The 17,048-nt window shown below is 43.2% G+C and overlaps 2 protein-coding genes across 3 annotated transcripts in view; both read right to left on the bottom strand.

The window, feature by feature from the left end:
* The window catches only part of CRISPLD2 (cysteine rich secretory protein LCCL domain containing 2), a 28,294-nt gene extending 24,911 nt beyond the window's left edge, over nt 1-3,383 (bottom strand). For both annotated transcript variants that reach the window (XM_025154302.3, XM_040707241.2), the window contains exon 1: nt 3,225-3,383. The gene's annotated coding sequence lies outside the window, so the exon portion shown is untranslated. The remainder of the gene's footprint in view (nt 1-3,224) is intronic.
* Nucleotides 3,384-8,370: 4,987 nt separating this feature from the next.
* Nucleotides 8,371-17,048, bottom strand: part of USP10 (ubiquitin specific peptidase 10) — a 45,597-nt gene continuing 36,919 nt past the window's right edge. The window contains exons 11-14 of the mRNA NM_001006130.2: nt 16,653-16,818; nt 12,980-13,124; nt 11,896-11,961; nt 8,371-9,512 (exon numbers count right to left, since the gene is read on the bottom strand). Of these exons, the coding sequence (NP_001006130.2) occupies nt 9,325-9,512; nt 11,896-11,961; nt 12,980-13,124; nt 16,653-16,818 (565 nt within the window). The 3' untranslated portion in view covers nt 8,371-9,324. The remainder of the gene's footprint in view (nt 9,513-11,895; nt 11,962-12,979; nt 13,125-16,652; nt 16,819-17,048) is intronic.

Raw genomic sequence — 17,048 nt, 5'->3', positions numbered from 1 at the left:
ATTTCCCAATAATTCCTCCCTTCCTCTCCCTCCCTCCCCACATTCTGTCTAATAAACCTTGAGCAGCTTGGCTGGCTCTATTCAGATCAAGGAGCACGGGCTGCTGTATGGCTCTGCAGCCTCTTTAGGAGGGAATCTAAGAGCCTCCAGAGCAGAGTTAGAATCATGGAATCATTAGGCTCGAAAAGACCTCTAAGATCATGTAGTCCAACCCCAACCCATCCTCACCATGCCCACTAACCATGTCTCTTAGTGCCACATCTCTGCACTGACCGCCTCCAGGGATAATGATGCGCCATTTCTCTGGGCAGTCTCTGCCAATCCTCACTGCTCTGAGAATGAATTTTTTCCAAATATCCAAACCTTATTATCCATTAGAGGCAATAATTACCTGCACAGACAGTGTGAGCACAGCATCCCTCTCCTTCAGGCTAAAGTTTGGAAGAAAGCTTCCCTATCTCTGCCCTTTACATCAGGATTTGGTTTTGATAACACTGTTACAAATATGCTGAGAGCATACCCAGATCATCAGGAGCAACCAGAAGAAGATTCAGCCCAGTGCCACGGGGTTGAACACAGTTCCAAATCCCCTCTTCCCCAGAACCAACAGCATCGACAAAGCAGAGCAGCCAACACAGAGTTGCTTTGCTCAGGTAGAAAAACTCTACGGCCATCAAGAAGCCCTGAAAATATGCAGGACATCTACACAAAAGAGCAGAAGTCCCTGTTCGGGGCTTTTGACTGTAATAAGGCAGAATGAAAACCAGCTGCTGTCAGCCTGCCTGCAGGCAGAGCATTAAGCCCTTGCCGTGGTAGAACAACGTAGGAATATATTTACTAAGTTTAGGTAACAGCTGCTTGCTGTTTCCTGCAGAGCAATCCCAACACAAGCTCCTTGTCCCCAGGCACATCTAAAGACTGAGACGCTCAGTGGCCCGGGGGCAACCCCAGCTTTAAACTCATTCCTATCCCAGCCTCGAGTGCTCTTTTCCACGACTTTCTAACAGCAGGGCAGCAGAGCCATCGCTTCGCTAGACTGTCTGACCCAAATCCCAGCAACAGTTCCTACTTTCAGGCACTTCCCTAAGAGTTCAAAAATAGATGCTCTGCCACCACCATGTACAATGAAGCCATTTAGCACCGGCGATTTTCCCTGCAGCCTGCCCTGGAGGTAGAGCAGGAGGGAACAGATGGCCAACATACACTGCTGTCGTACCCCTTCATTTGGCCAGGTGCCCTCGGCTAAACAGGAGCCCATACCCACCACCCATCTAAGGTGAACACTGAACTTACAGAAAGGGCAGCCTGGAAAGTCAGCTGCTGCCCCATCGCAGAGCCTCAGGGCAGAGCCAACACGGCTGGGTCTGACTGGAGCTCTGCAATAAATGGTGCATTATTCCTGGTGATGTTCTTCCCTGTATCTTGCTCTGCACCTCCCTAAAATTGGGTCATTCAAGCAGTGTTATTCACTTGGGGTGTTCAAGCCAATTCCCATGCTTTGGCTGCAGGTGAGGAGCAGGGAACGTCCAAGGAAAGGGTGAGGTGATGGGAGCAAAGAGAATCATGGAATAATAAATGCTTGAAAAGACCCCTAAGATCCCCAAGTCCAATCCTGACCCATCCCACCATGACCACGTCTCTCAGCGTCACATCTCCGTGGTTCTGAAACACCCCAGAGACATCGACTCCACCACTCCCTGGGCAGTCTGTGCCAATGCCCAACCACTCTTTTGGAGAAGATATTTTTCCTAATATCCAACCTGAAAGAGCCCCCATGCCAAAGGTTAACTGAAAGCAGCAGAGAGATGCTCACATTTCAGCTTCATTGAGTTCAGATGTCCATCTGCTCACCCCTCCCACCCCCCAACAGCTTCATGCCCAGGTGCAGCAAAACCACTGGGCCACGTGTCAGAGCTCAGCCAGCTCAGTGCTGGGGCAGAGCCTCCAGTCTGCACTAGGAACTCCTCATTAGGGAGGATGGAGAGCACATTGCCTTTGGGATGAGATTTGACATTTTTCAGGGAGAATGTTCAGCTGACAGTCAGCTGAGTGAGGCTCTGCTGTTATTTTCAAGGTTTTAGGAGCAGTGTTATGCAGCCTCCCTTTAACTGCACCAGGCTCCTGATGTTGGTGCCAGGTACACATCTGGGAGCGCTCAGAAATGGGTGAGTCGGCAGAAAGCAGCTCCCAAATACTTTGCAAGGCATGTCTGAGCTGGGACAGCAGGAGCTTCTGCTGGGCTCCGACGAAGTGAAAAAGCAGCACCGGACTTTGGAAATGAGTATTTATAGAAAGCTATTTCCCCAGCTCAGGGCTGGAGCTGCATGTCACAGGGAGCAGAGGAGCTGGGGGCTGGCAGCAGCGCTGCCTTCTGCCTTTCATTACGTCCTTGCTTCACCCTCACACAGCTATTGATCTTCAGCTGCCTCCCGGGGAGCACACAAGTGGGCTCTGCTCCTCCATATGGGAAACATCTGCAGCCAAAGCATCCCAGGAGCTGGGAGTGATGTGTGGGACAGGCTGATGCTGCAGGGAAACACACGTGCTAGCACCAAAAGCAGCAAAGCAGTGGGGAGCCCGCCTGGGGTCAAACTGATCCCTGTGCAAAGAACTCAAGTGAGAAAGCCACAATGGAACCATAGAATAACCCGGGTTGGAAGGGACCCATAAGGGTCATCGAGTCCAACTCCTAATGCACTTCATGCAGGAACTGAGATGCACACATTTAATGCTTTACAGAACAGCCCCAGCTTCAAAAGAAAAGGGGGGGGTGACAAGTTCTTTGGATTCAGCATCCCCAAGGCCACATGCGAACATCTGGCTCTGCCGTTGCAGTCCACTCCCACGGAGCCCAAGCGGGTGAGATGCTATGCAAAACCACATGAAAAGCCCACTGGGAACAGACACACCATGTGACAACACCGTGACATTCCTTCTAGATGGGACTTCAGAGCCGCACAAACTCCAGCTCCCTGGAGCAGAATGGATGTGCCTATGGGCAGCCAATTACCGCAGCATCCCTTATGCTGGACAATTTCCCCTCCATATGAGCCCTTCCCATTCATTAGAGATAAATGCACATCAGTCCTTCATCACGCTTTGCAAATCACACGCTCAGATGGCTTAGTGGAGAAGTTACTCACACTGTGCCAACTCGACTGCGCAGAGGCACTCCTCGCACCCACTCACCCACCCCAAAGCACTGCTCAGAAGCTTGCACTCACCTCGCCGAGCACTTCTCAGGAAGCAGTTGCTCCTCCAAGCCTGCTGGTGGGAAATAAATTATATAGCTGCAGTATTTCAGTGAGGAGAGGGAAAGGATGCAGGGAGCCCGGGGAGGTGCGGGGACGCAAAGCCTCGGCTCAGCAGCGAGCACCAACTGCGGTCTCGCAGAGCTCCCCAGTGGTATTTATGCTCTCCAGGCAAAGAGGACAACTCCGGATCATCCCGTTTGGCAACCGGCCTGTAAAACAGAAGGGGAAAAAAAAAAAAAAATAGAGGGAAAAAAAAATGAAAAAAAAAAGGAGGCAGGAGCAAAGAGTAGAGGAGTGTCGCGTCGCTTCGCGTCGCACCGATGTTGGAAGACACTCATTGGGGCGAGGAAAATTAGGACCGTCCTCCCAAAGGCTGTAACACAACACCCAGAAAGAAGAGGAGGAGGAGAAGGAGGCAGCAGCCCCATATAAGCGGGGTTACCCTCACTCTCCCTGCAGGCAGCTTGCAGGCAGAGCTGCTGCCCAGCCCCGCTCTCTGCCACGGGTGTTCAGTGGCGATGAGTTTGAAAAAAACACACCCAAATTAGGGTGTTTTTTTTTGCATGGGACAGAAGCCAGCTACGTCCTCCCGGTTGCTGGCTCAGCAATTCCCAGCACTCCATGGGAAAAGCCCAGCGGTGCCCCAGCCAGGCAGCGTCACTCCTTTTCTTCTCCAGTTGGGCATCGGCTGGGCAAAGGCAGATTTATATCTCTTTGAGGTCCGTTCCCACAGCTCACCCAGCGCTGACGTACCCTGCACACAAACACAGCTGCCAGCAAGAACAGCAGGAGCAAGCAAAGCATCGTGCAAGCTCACCTCTGCTGCAGGATGCCCCAAGAGCCCAGCACAGCCTCCCAGCACAATCCTTCCCTGTGGTGTCAGCCCCACATGCACTGTTGAAACGTGGTTTTATACCCTGCGAAAGGAAATGACTGAGCAAAAGATCTTAATCTTTTCTTCTTCTTCTTCTTTTTTCATTTTTTCATGCAAACAGGAAAAACAAGGTGGTACCGTGAGTAACTGCATGAGTGCATCACAGCACTCCGTGCAGCAGCTGCTGCTCCATGGTGGGATGCTGCCACGACAGCACCCAGTCCTTCCTGCATGGTTCTTGGGGGTAGAGAGTCCTTCCATTCTTCTAAACAAATCATTTCTTAATGCAAAACAGCAGCCAATTCAATGTACAGTTTACGGGCTTCTAAGATTCTGCCACTAAGCACGATTTTTTATCAAAGCTGCTCATTATCACACAAAGCAGATCTCCCCCTGAAACGATACCCCCACAGCCACGTCCAGGACACCACTGTTGATTTAACCTCATGCACCGTCGTCCCAAGAACTTCTGCAGAAGCAGCAGCAGATTCTCATCGCCTGGGGATCTTCAGCACTGGGCTGTGGCTTTTAACCCCCAGTGCAGTTGGGTCATAGAATGGAAAGGACCACTGAGATCACCAAGCGCGCTCCACCATGCCCACTCACCACGTCAGTCACACATGTCCCAGTGTCCCCACTCATTCCCACTGGTACAGACACCAGACCCCTGCTGCTTGCTCTCCCAAATGTATTTACTGAGAGTATTTCAGCACAAATTACGAACTGACAGCACACGTTCCATTGTTCCCAACAGGCGATTCGGTGCCATTTGGGTAGCTTGTGTCCATAAGGTTGAGATGCTGTCCCAACCGTGGGCCACTGTAAGGACAAAATGGGGCTTTGCTTTGACATCTCTGCATCCTCCTGATGCTCTCTTGCTGCTCCAGCAGCGCTGACTCATGGCCTCTGGAGGTGCTTCTCACCGTGCTTTCCAGAAAGTTGAGTTGCTCGTTTAACCTCTCACGTAGCAACACACACATTATTTCCAGCCCTCTCAGGAACATGGCATTTTGTCATCTCCACAGACATTCCTATTGGCAATTATTCACGGAATCATGAAGGCTGGAAAACACCTCTGCTATCACCAAGCCCAAGCCCAACCCACCCCACCATGCCCACGTCCCTCAGTGCCACATCCTCGTGGCTCTGGCACACCTCCATGGACAGTGACTCCATCGCTCCCTGGGCAGCTGTGCCACTGCAGAGGAAGAAACTGTTCCTAATATCCAACATGAACCTCACTCAGCCCAACTTGAGGCCTTCACAGTTCTCACCCATCCTATGTCAATCCTCCATCAGCCCCGATGCCATGCAGGGTGCTTTGTGCATTTGCTACCATACACCCATGCAGTCTCCCCGTGCCCAGCAGAGTTCAGGGATGAGTGCATCTCCAAATGAAGCTTCCATTCATCCCATTTTGTTGCAAGTCAGCAACTTTCAGGTCCTACGTTCAACTAAAGCCAAAACAATCAGAAGTTACTTTTAATCACTCAGCGTTATTACAGCCTTGATTATAACGTCTCAGTTTTATGTGTGGTAAAAGCCACATAAAGCAGGCTGTGTATGTAAGTACATATTAGGAGAGGACGCTTTTAATGTAATATCCAGTGAATAGGGAGAGACACAGATTTCACTATTCACCCCTAATTGAACATGCAGACAGCACGTCTTGGTTTTCAACCTAAATTCCCCATTATTTCTTATTCCAATACGAGCTCAGCAATACGAGGACTGCAGCAGAGTGAAGAATGGGGAACAGACCCAAAGCCATGGTACCGACCTGCAATGTCTGGCTCCAGCACTGAGGGCTGCAGTGGGATAACACAGCTGGGGCAAAACAGGGGTAAGAGAAAACATCTCGAACCTTCAAACTCTGTTCTATACAGCCAATGGCCAAACAAAGATGACACTCAATGAAGAAACGAGCAGAAAAGCCACAGATGTCAGGATATTGATTGCCGAATGCGAGGGTCAACTTTCCCTCTTTTCCCCCCTTTTCTCTTTATTACCCCTTTTCCCTCTTCCCCTCTCATTTTCTTTCCTATAATTTCCATTTTTTGTCCTTTTCTTTTTTTTTTCCTCCTTTCCCCCCCTCCACTTTTCCTCCTTTTCTTTCCTGTTTACCCCCCTTATCCCCCTCTTTCTATTTCCACTTACCCCCCTTTTTTCTCCTTTCAAAAAGGAAGCAACCAGTAGAGATCTTCAGACCAAACCAGCTCAGAAGCATAAACCAAACCCTCATCTTCAGAGATCCTACCCCACAATAGGTGAACTGCAACCACAACCACCGAGCCCACTCTGTGCACTTGCTCAAACTCTCCCCGCATCCCTCAGGCCGTAAAAGCCAAGGATTGTAACACAGGAACCCCTGAACACCCTGGGAACACTCACAGTGTGCCATAGGAGCTACATTCAGATGCACGGAGTCATTCACACGTGGAACCATCCGGGTGTGCCACCACTGCCCTCTGCAGTGGTCTGCATACATGTACACATGGCAGAGCCCTATCAGAAGGGATCTGCTTGGCAGTAAGTGAAAAAGAAGCACAAATTATTTAATTATTAAGAGCTACAATCTCTCAGATAACTGAAAAACGAAAGGCACAACTCCTGTCCCCAGAGAGCTCCAGGTATTGGAAGACTTTCTCCCCCAGCCCAATCAAACCGTTCCTGTTTCATGCTCTGAGATTTTTCTAACAGCATCTCAGCCAATGTTTCTCATTTGGGGGGAGGTTTGGGGTGGTTTTCCTTCTTTTATGTAACTGCAGACACACAGCAAATAATCAGAGGGCTGCAAAGTTTGGAAGGATTTAATAAGGAAAAGAAACTGTGGTGTTATGTGGTTATCAGACTTGCCCCATGGCTCGTACTGCTTTTTCCCCTTTTGAGTAATACACTGCAGAAAGACAGATTTTAGCAACAAGGGCATTCGTAACACCCTTACCGAAAGTCAAAGAAATTAATACCATCTGAACAACCTCCATTCCTTACCGAGGATTTCAATGCTTGCCTTCACACTTGGCCATTACTCATTCATAATTAACAACACCTGCAACCTGTCTGTAGCAACCAAATGCAGAGACAGAGCAAAGTGCACTTCTGCAGCTCCTTCTGAAGACAAGAGCTCCTTCTTTTACAGCATTCTCTGTTTCTTCGATATTTTCCATTTCCATTTATTTAACACCTCCTTAGTTTGGAGACAATATAGACAATGGGCCTCTGTGGGTCTCTTCTCAACACAACAGCTTTGGGGTATCTGGCATTGTACCCACAAGCTCAAAGTTTTAGGTGACACTGATCAAAACCAAGGACCCACTTGGGGGGTGCAAGGACATCCTTTGCTGCAAGGACCCACTACCAACCAGTGATCACCTGCCCCTTCTGCTGGAACGTAGGGATGCGTGAAATCCTCACTTTCCATGGTGCCATGGCACTGCAAGATGAATTGTTGCACAAAGCTGCTGCTGCTGTGTCTCTGAAGCGGTCGCTGCAATGGTAAGAGGAGCACAGCAAGTCAGTGTTACCAGAAACACCCATTTCACAAACTGCTGGAGATGCAGATGAACACCAGATGAATGTCCTCCATCTTCTGGCAGCACAAAAATAGGAGTTCTGCAGTACAACTGAGCAGCACAGTCATTCCTACAAGAGAACAGCATAGAAAAGTCCCTTACACACCAGCTGGGCTTGCCCTGCCCCAGCAGCTTGCTGGTTCCTGCTGCAGGAGCTACGCATGCACCAGCACAGCCCTGCGTGGTAAATGCATCCAGGATTCACCATCACTTTACTCTTTTTCAGGAAGCAGCCATGAATAAGCTTCCTGTCTTTTCTAAGGTGACTAATTCTTGCTTTGTTTGGGCAGAAAACACAAGAGGGAAGCCCACGTCAACAGACAAGTGTTGCAACCTAAGGCAACTTACAGAGCTGCTTCCTTTCTCTTGAAAAACCTAACATCACTTTCCATAGAGCCATTAAGGCCGGCATCCCTGCCAGCCCTTCATGTAGGACATACGGAGGATTCACTCCCCATGGGCTGCAGCCTCTCCTCTGAGGTTGGTTACGCCTCAGTGTAAATAGGAACACTTCTGAAGTTCCAAGGAGCCGTTAAAGACAAAAAACATCTGCACTTCATTTGAGCAACACCACCTGCACCCCATAAAAAGAGTCACGAGGCAATGTTTAGGCGTTTTCAAGGCTAGAATATACAGTGGAGGACAAACAAAACCCACACAAACACACACCTTAAACCAACTTTGTGACTTTTATTGATGGGCGACAACTTTATACTTCTAGATATCACTAAACTGTGTACAATTAGGAACTCAACATTATAGGAGAGCAGACAGCAAAATTAAACAAAGCAGACTTAAAGAAATATCAATCTTAATTATTTTGCCCATTTGTTTCTTAAATTTCATGTACACAGAAGCATAAATGCAGTTTGAAATTTCATAATAGCAATAAAGTTACAATCACCCATCTATATAGACTAACATCTTAACTCCAAGTATTTGATCTGCAATGTGTACGTAAGCAGTTTCTCATCACACAATTATTAAAATGTGTCTTCCTATTAGGAACCAGCAACTCTGCTTTTTGTACGTGTGTACGTTTTTGAAGCACGTAGGGCCATCTCCACCTCATACACATTGGCTCATGTTTTACCACTTATCAAAAACTATTGGGGGAGCAGAGAGCGCTTTTCTTTCTTTTTTTTTAAAGTTTTTTTTATTTTTTTTTTATTTTAATTAAGTAAAGATAAAACATTTTCACAGAAATCTACAAGTTCTGTTGCTGGTGCAGGGTTTTCTTCTACTACGCAATTAGAAAGTGGGAATCAAATGCAAATCCCCTGTTTATTATCTTAGGATTCAGCATTAATTCAGATTTTTTTTTAGGGTTTTTTTTTTTTTTTAGTTTTTTTTTTTTTATTGTTGTGATTCATGAGACTCGAGTCTTTCAACCCAGTGACTCCATTCTGCAAAGTCAAAGTCAACACAAACTACGTTGTGCACAAACCCACGGTAGTTTCCTCTTTTCACTCTATCCCATAGTTGCAAGGGAAAAAAAAAAAAAAAAGAAAAAGAAAAAAAGATTCACTCAAAAGAGCATTTACAGGAGAAGGAAAAAAAGTTAGTGATAGTTGGCGTTCTACAAAGCAGGTATCTTGCACACACAGCGTAAGAGGGAGAAGTTTCACAGCAGGTCAACTCGGCGGTAGTACAGGAGGTAGGCTGTGCGTTCTGCAGACGGCTTCACCACCTGGTACTGATTGATCACCTTCACTGCCTGGTCATCGATGCGTAACCAGCCATTGAGCCCGATTTGGAAGACGTCCGTAGTGTAATGGCCACCAGTTGCGCTGTTTCCATGATGATAAACAACTGTGAGAAGAGAAATGTGTGATGAGCGCGTGCGTTGCATGTGAAATGGTTTTAAACTGAGACAGGGGAGGTTTAGGTTGGATATTAGGAAGAAGTTTTTCCACACAGAGGGTGGTGACGCACTGAACAGGTTGCCCAAGGAGGTTTTGGATGCCCCATCCCTGGAGGCATTCAAGGCCAGGCTGGATGTGGCTCTGGGCAGCCTGGTCTGGTGGTTGGCAACCCTGCAGATAGCAGAGGGGTTGAAATGAGATGATCATTGTGGTCCTTTTCAACCCAGGCCATTCTATGATTCGGTGAATACCCACGGCCACATAAAAGCACAGAATAAAAGTTACATTCTGCTTTCTTCAGAACATACTCATGATTCAACCAGGCAGTTCTACATAACGCCTCTCCACCATGCCAAATCTAACGATTCTGAAGGACACTGAAGCAAATTAAGAATGAGAAGTGCCATAATGCATTAAGCAATTTATTAAAACAGAATAAATCTGAACAATCTACATAAGAGCCTATAAAGTAAACTACAGTCTATACTCTAAGCAAGTCTATTAAGAAAGACTACAGTGCAGTCCATAAGGCAAACAACTGCAGAGCATTTTTATATGCCAACAAAATATCTGAAGATAAAAACCAGAGGACATTAAGCTACACAGCAGAACAGGACACTTTCAAATCATGTCGATTATAAAGCCAATTATTCCAGTATTGATCATTCATTCATTTTGCCCTCACCAGAATTTTATTCTGAAAGCAGGCTCTGTTGAAGTACCCATCTACAACTTCCCCATGTAGTTTTCAGTAATTAGTTCTTTTCCCCATTAGTTCTCAGTAATCTGCTTCAAATCTTGAATGGAACACATCTAACTACTAACGCTGCTGCTTCCAAAAGCACCAAACTGTCTTCTCTCCTCGATTATCTGCACATCCAAAGTGTTTTCAGAACAGAGGGCTCAGCAGTCCTTACAAAAACCAAACCCAAATTTTAATACTGAGCTCTCAGCATTACGTGTGGACAATGCCTCCAAATCAAAGAGGTCTTCTACACGTGTAAATCTAAGGATGCATGGAAGAAATTGCATTTAACTCTTCCTCAGAGCACTTAACAAGCTCTCACAGAAAGCAGTGCCATACTCTACAACGGCAAAAGTATGTATTTAAGAAACAATATTCAAACTGCCTTTTCTGTCCTAAAACACACTTCAAACTTACCCCAAAGTTCTCCTCACTTGTACAAGACCAAACATTTTACAGTAACATCAAAGAGACAAAGTTCTTAGAAATTTACAAAATAAATCCTGAATTATTCATGTTCTAACATTTATTTTAATCACTGGATAGTTAGCAATACCTGAAACTAAACTGTTCAGATCATCTAAGCTCAGTTTCTGTGGATGAGAACTCCTCAGTTGCCAGAAAACTCTACTGTATTTTTCCATAGAGAAAGTTACAAAAAATTAGAGTGCAAACACATTTCTTCAAGTCACTTTAAACAGGGTCTCTAAATCTACCCCAGGAAAATCACTTCCAATAAAAAAAATGACACTGCCAGAAACAGTTCTGAATGTTCACGAGAGCCAGCTATGTGTTTTTCCTTCTGTAACCTCAGCAGTCACAAAAGTGGATCCAAATCACCAAGTCACATAAGGCCACCACTGCTGGCACAGGTTTGGTGACACAGAAGTTAAAATCTCTGGATTCTCCAGTTTATTATGTTCTCCTATGTCAACAAAGAAGCAGGTGCAAATCGTAAACTGTGGAGGAGTGTTAAACCTCAGGAAATTCGTTACTGCCAGAGACTGCTTTGTTCAGTATGAAAATCCTGCTCCTGAATACTTATGTGAACTTCCAACCTTAGCTACCAATTTAAGTATTTCACATACATCGCAGACTCTTAAAAACATCATTTCCTCACACAAATATCATCAGCTCCTCCAAGATAAGCTTCTCCACTCACAGCATGCTACTCACACACTGCCAGCAATATTCATCCTGAGGATTCAATGGGACGCAATGCCAGCATTCAGACAGCTATACACAGCTGAGACATGATCCTGAAAAGTTGGGTTATGTTTTAGGCATAGTTACACTGCAGCTATATTTCAGCTGCTGCTATTTTTCAGGGTGGATCTACTGTACAACTTTTTGTGTGAGTTTCAAGCTGAAGGAGTCAGTACGTAAATAAAGATACAGCATTACAGGGGTGTATGTGCACACACAAAAAAATCACTGAATAAGAGAATCTGACACCCATATATTATTTCAATTTTAAAATAAGTTCATAATTTAAAAGAAAATATTATGTAACCCAGGTTTCTAGGACTCTACATGCAGAATTTGTATTTGCAGTACAGGGACAAGAGGCACGTAAATGAAATACCTGCAAAGAGCCGGTAGGTTCTTTGGCCTTTGAAAATCTTACTTTTCACACCAGGAGATAGTAGCTCTGGAGGAAGAAAAAGAGTCACAAAGGCAACATTTTGCAAATTCAGAAATCCAGTTTCAACAGAGATAAATTATTTCTAACAGAAATCAACAGTAGTAGAAACAGAGAAAGCTCATCTAAAAATGTATACAACAATCAATTTCAGGTCCCAGGTTATGTTGCAACTGTTGTTGTCAGAGATGGCAGAATAAACCAGTTCTACAAATATCCATTCTTTAAGGCATTTTAATATTAAATAATAAGCATACTGACAAAGTATGTATTATATTGATATAAGAATAGTCATTAATTTTCTTTTTTCCTGAGCTGGTCAGCTAACAGACAACTTGTGAGATGAAAAGAAAATGCATTTAACACTGCAAACTTCAGATGCTGGATATATGCAAGTTCTCACCCTTCATAAAACCTACAGCTCTAAAGATATTTATTAAGACAGACCTTTATCCATCACTAGCCTGCTTTCAGGCTGTATCTTCCATAAAATGGCTATTTCCTTTCATCAGGCACTGTTTATTACAATAATTTGCCACTTCCAAGAGAATGAAATCTGACATAAAAATACGTAGCATTGTTTGGCAACAGCCCTAAGTATAGACATGTCCTTCATTCAGGGGTCATTCCTAGTATTTGTCCTCATCAGCCTAAAACCTTACTCCTTAGGTCTGCAGGAAGCCCTCATGTGGCCAACTCAATGTCTAGGATGCGACGAAGGTTATAAGATCTTTTACCATAATGTTCTTTGCCTGATGGTAGCCCAAACTAATATATAGGCAATGTCAGATTTGTCAAGACTGAATCTCCAGATACCTAAACATATTCTTTTTTGAAGGGAAAAAAGCACAAAAGATATTCAACAAAACTGCTACATTTCTAGGTGGCAATACCCTCCATGGAAAAGAAATCTTGTGCACAAAGCTGGAAGCAAAGAAAAGAACTGAAATATACAGGTACACACTAAGGAGTTAACATTACCCTTTCCTAAAACAGGGCGAACTTCTGCTAAAGAAGACATCTTTACCTTTACTAATTTCCAGATCAACAGGATACTCGATATTCTTGATAAGCTTCTGACATCCACCAGTCTTCTCATACACGAACCTCTTGAGGTGTAAAACAAGGACAGGGGGGAGCTCTTCTAGTGTCACTCTTCGACTTATCTCCACCTAAAAATACAGAACAAAGATGAATTAAAGATGATTTCTGTTGACTGCTCAGAATTACTACTATAAAAGAGGAATAAGTATTTAATTTTATATACACTAGCACAAGGAAAAAAGTCTGCATAGCATAAGATAGTTTATAAGACAGTTTATGATATATGACAATAAGGTATTAGTAGTGTAACAGTTTAAAAACTACTTAAGATCAATGAGATATTTGATGTTCAAGAATTCCCTTGAAAAACAAAGTGAGCTGTTAGATAAGCTATCTAAAAATGAGTGCCACCATGGACAGGAGTTATGGAAGGTTTCAGTAACGAATGATGCTTCTTTTTTAAAAGGTATACCGGGTTCTGTAAAGATCCTGAAGAAAACATGGAGAGAAAACCATGAGTTACAACCACATTTATTTATTTATTTACTAAATATTGACTTTTTTTATAGTTACAATCAAGTAACCCAAAAAGTTACTGTCTGGAAAAGTAAAACTGGGCTCAGAACTGCAGAACAAAAATCCTTCCCCTTCCTAGAAATTCTGAGCTAAAAAAAAATAAAAATGCCCCAAGTAACTGCTTTAGGCTTCTCTAAATTTCCAGATTAGGAAAAAAAAATCACCTGTATCCTCTTTATGGTAAATCATCAGCATACTGTACTCCAAGAGGACCCAATTCTACCGAGTGTGGAATAGAAAATCATTAGGAAAAACTATCACTCTTCAAAGCTTGAATACTAAAACTTATGGCTCTCATGATACTGAAGCAAGCAGGTTTTGTAGGTGCATGATTTCCTCAGGGATTTGAGCTTATGCTTTTTACAAGAAATAATTTAACATTTGAAACAGAAATAGTCTCTACAAACTGTAAAATTTCACCTACATCTTAAGGGTTCAAAACATGCCTTTCTGCATCCAAAAACCATCTAACCACTGGCAACAGTGGCAGCTTCTCTGAGCCTTAAGACAGGCGCTTTTTTTTGTGCTTTTTGTTGTTTTTTTAAACCAGCATGCCAAACAGGGCCCTGTTCTTTTCCACTCAATAAGTGCCTGCTGGCGCCCACCCATCCATCTTCCAGGAATAACACACAGAAAAAGAAGCTCTAAAGCAGACTCTGAAAGAGAAGATGTGACAAGAGGTGCACACAATTCTCCTATGAATTTAGGAGAGTTTGTATATTCTACGCATTCTAGCATGGAACAGCTGCTGTTTTCATGGAGCAAATTTGGAGAGGCTTTATAGAGAGAGAAAATACTCTTGATTCATACAGTTATTACTATTCGAAGATTTTCCTGGAATTGAGTCTTCTCAATCTAAAATCTGAATTCAACTTTGTGCAGAACAAACAATCCAAGCCCAAATACTTCACAGGTCCAAGCCCAAACCTAGGTAGGAAGGCACAGAAGAATACCAATGCAGTGATTTAAGCAGCTGCTGTTCTCCTCTCTCAGTCACTGAGCTGGTGTTTGGGAACATGTGCCTGCACCACAGCTGTGCCTCACCTAGAATCTCAGCTTAGACTGCAGATCACAGCAGCATTGTGCTCTGGTGCCAGGCTGAGGAGCAGCAGCTGAGGACCCAGCACACATCCTGCTACCCTGACCACCAGGGGACCCGATTTTCATTTGGAGCAAAAAGTGCTCCAAACATCTGCTTAGTGAACACCGAGTCAGAGTCCTGAGAAAATATTTGTGTAAGCCTCAAGAAGCAGTCTGAGAACCAGAGAATGTGAAGACTCCTTCTAAGGAGTTTGTGGAAGGTAAGAAGGAAAAGTAAACGAGGAAAGGCTAGCTTCTTACTCAAATCTTCACTCCTGTTACAAAATGTGAACAGGTCTGCAAATAAGAAAAAAGCCATTTCAGGTTAAAAAAATTAAGCTTTTATATATATTTGGTGTTGAAACATTCAAGACTTGCACTGCTCTGCAAGACCAGAAAGAATGAGAATGGCATACAGAGCAAGAGAATGTCATTCCTCTTTAAAGACCTAAGGAAACACCTATATAGAACACCTATTTATTGTCAAACACTGCATGAGAGACTGATGATTTCCTCCTTATATTAACACAGTTCTTATGATTAAGAAAATAAACTAAGAAATCATTGATGCATTTGGAAGATTATTCTTGTTGTAACTATGGCTTATGCCCACAACTACAAGAATACAATTGAGATTAAAAAAAATAAGAATAAAAAATAGACAGTAATAAAATAGATTTTTTAAGGTTTATCAACAGTTCCTGAGTTCCTCATACAGAAAATGAAGATGAAATGCTTCTTCACAACATATTTTGGCTTTCAGCACTTTGCTGATAGTAATTTTCAATGTGTTCAGTGTTTTCACTACAACTTGTAAGGTAAGAACAGCTCTTTTGACTTGACTGCTTTTGAAAAAGGATCTGAAAGACATTGTGAATGCCTGCATTTCTATGCAGTCTCTAAAAGGTAAACCAGACCAAACCTCCTGCACCTAAACTGAAAACTCATTTTTACTTACAACCCAATTATAAGTTCCAGAATAAAAGTTAAATCTATCTGCAGGAAAAAAAAAACCTACAAAAAAAATTAAGATGCTAAATCATGATGATTTTGCATAGCCAATGTTCCTTCCATGTGGAAGACAACTGGAGAAATAAGTGTTAACTCACACTCACTCCCAAGTGTGGAAGACAGAAGAATTTCAGCTATCCATCTTCAGGTTTTCAAAGCACATCTTCTCTTAATCTATCTGTATTTTTATTTTAGCATTTAGAAGACTAAGAGAAATGAAATGTCAGACTGATCATCTATAACTGCAGAACCTCCTCATACCCCTGCCTACTGAAAGCAATTACAAAACCTATACGCAATATTTTCATATGAGCAATCCATGCATACCAGAGATGATGTTCTTTACTAATATATACTGTAAGAAGCAAGATAATAGCTCACATGGGAGACAAGTTTAATTTATTAACCTATATCACAAGTTCTCAAAGTATATGCCAGAAATACATTTTTCTTCCCATGTCGTATTTCTCTATTGTAATTATTATTTTTATGTACTATATTGTTTGGAAAATATAATAAGAAATCAGCAGAGATGCATGAGGGTGCAGAACTGCTGCAAGATTTTTCTTCCAAAGCTACAGCGTGCTTTCAAGCAATGCTCTGAAGAGCTGCTCCTTTTAGTAAGATTCCTAGCAATCCTCAGGAATCAGTATGTTAAGACAAGCTCAAGGCATTTTACTTATAATAGTACATATTATTATCATAGTTTACTCTGTTAATTTAATAATATACTCAAGTAAAATCTTCAGAAAACATACTAATTTACAGGCACAGTTTTGTTTAAGAGTTGGTTCTCCTCCTTGAATGCCTTTCACTGTATATATTCAAATGTATTATGTTTTACTGCTGCAAGACACCAAAAAGGTCAGCACCTTTTTTATTAACACAGGAGTAAGAGTTCAAGAAACTATTTGTAAACCAAGAGCCGAATAAGAACCCTTGAAAGAAGTTTTAATATTTGACTGTAAAAAGGGCTCAACAGAACACACCTCTTGCTTGGTTTTTGTGGTATAACCCTGGACAGACTCTCTTGCCACCAAACTTTCCAATGCATCCTGGACGGTGCGTATCTTGTCAGACTGGATATCCAGTTGCAGGGTGAAGAAAGGTTGCAGCGTAGCAGATTCTTTAGAACTCTGCTGGTAAACAACAGACCTATGGAGGGAGAAAAAACTGAATGTAAAAAAGGAAAGTAACTTTCAACAATACAGATTCTTCAAGTAAGAAGAAATCAGCATCCACCTTGCAAACTCAGTTGATAGTTAAACCTGAACAAAACATACAAATCCTAGCTTCAATAGCTCGTAAGCACTTGATTCAATAGCTTGAATTTACTTTCATAACTCCTTAGAGCACACTGAATGGAATTATATTTTAATTATTTT

The sequence above is a fragment of the Gallus gallus genome, chromosome 11 (assembly GCF_016699485.2).
Source record: "Gallus gallus isolate bGalGal1 chromosome 11, bGalGal1.mat.broiler.GRCg7b, whole genome shotgun sequence".
Lineage (NCBI taxonomy): Eukaryota > Metazoa > Chordata > Aves > Galliformes > Phasianidae > Gallus > Gallus gallus.
This window is presented reverse-complemented; position numbering and strand designations above follow the sequence as displayed.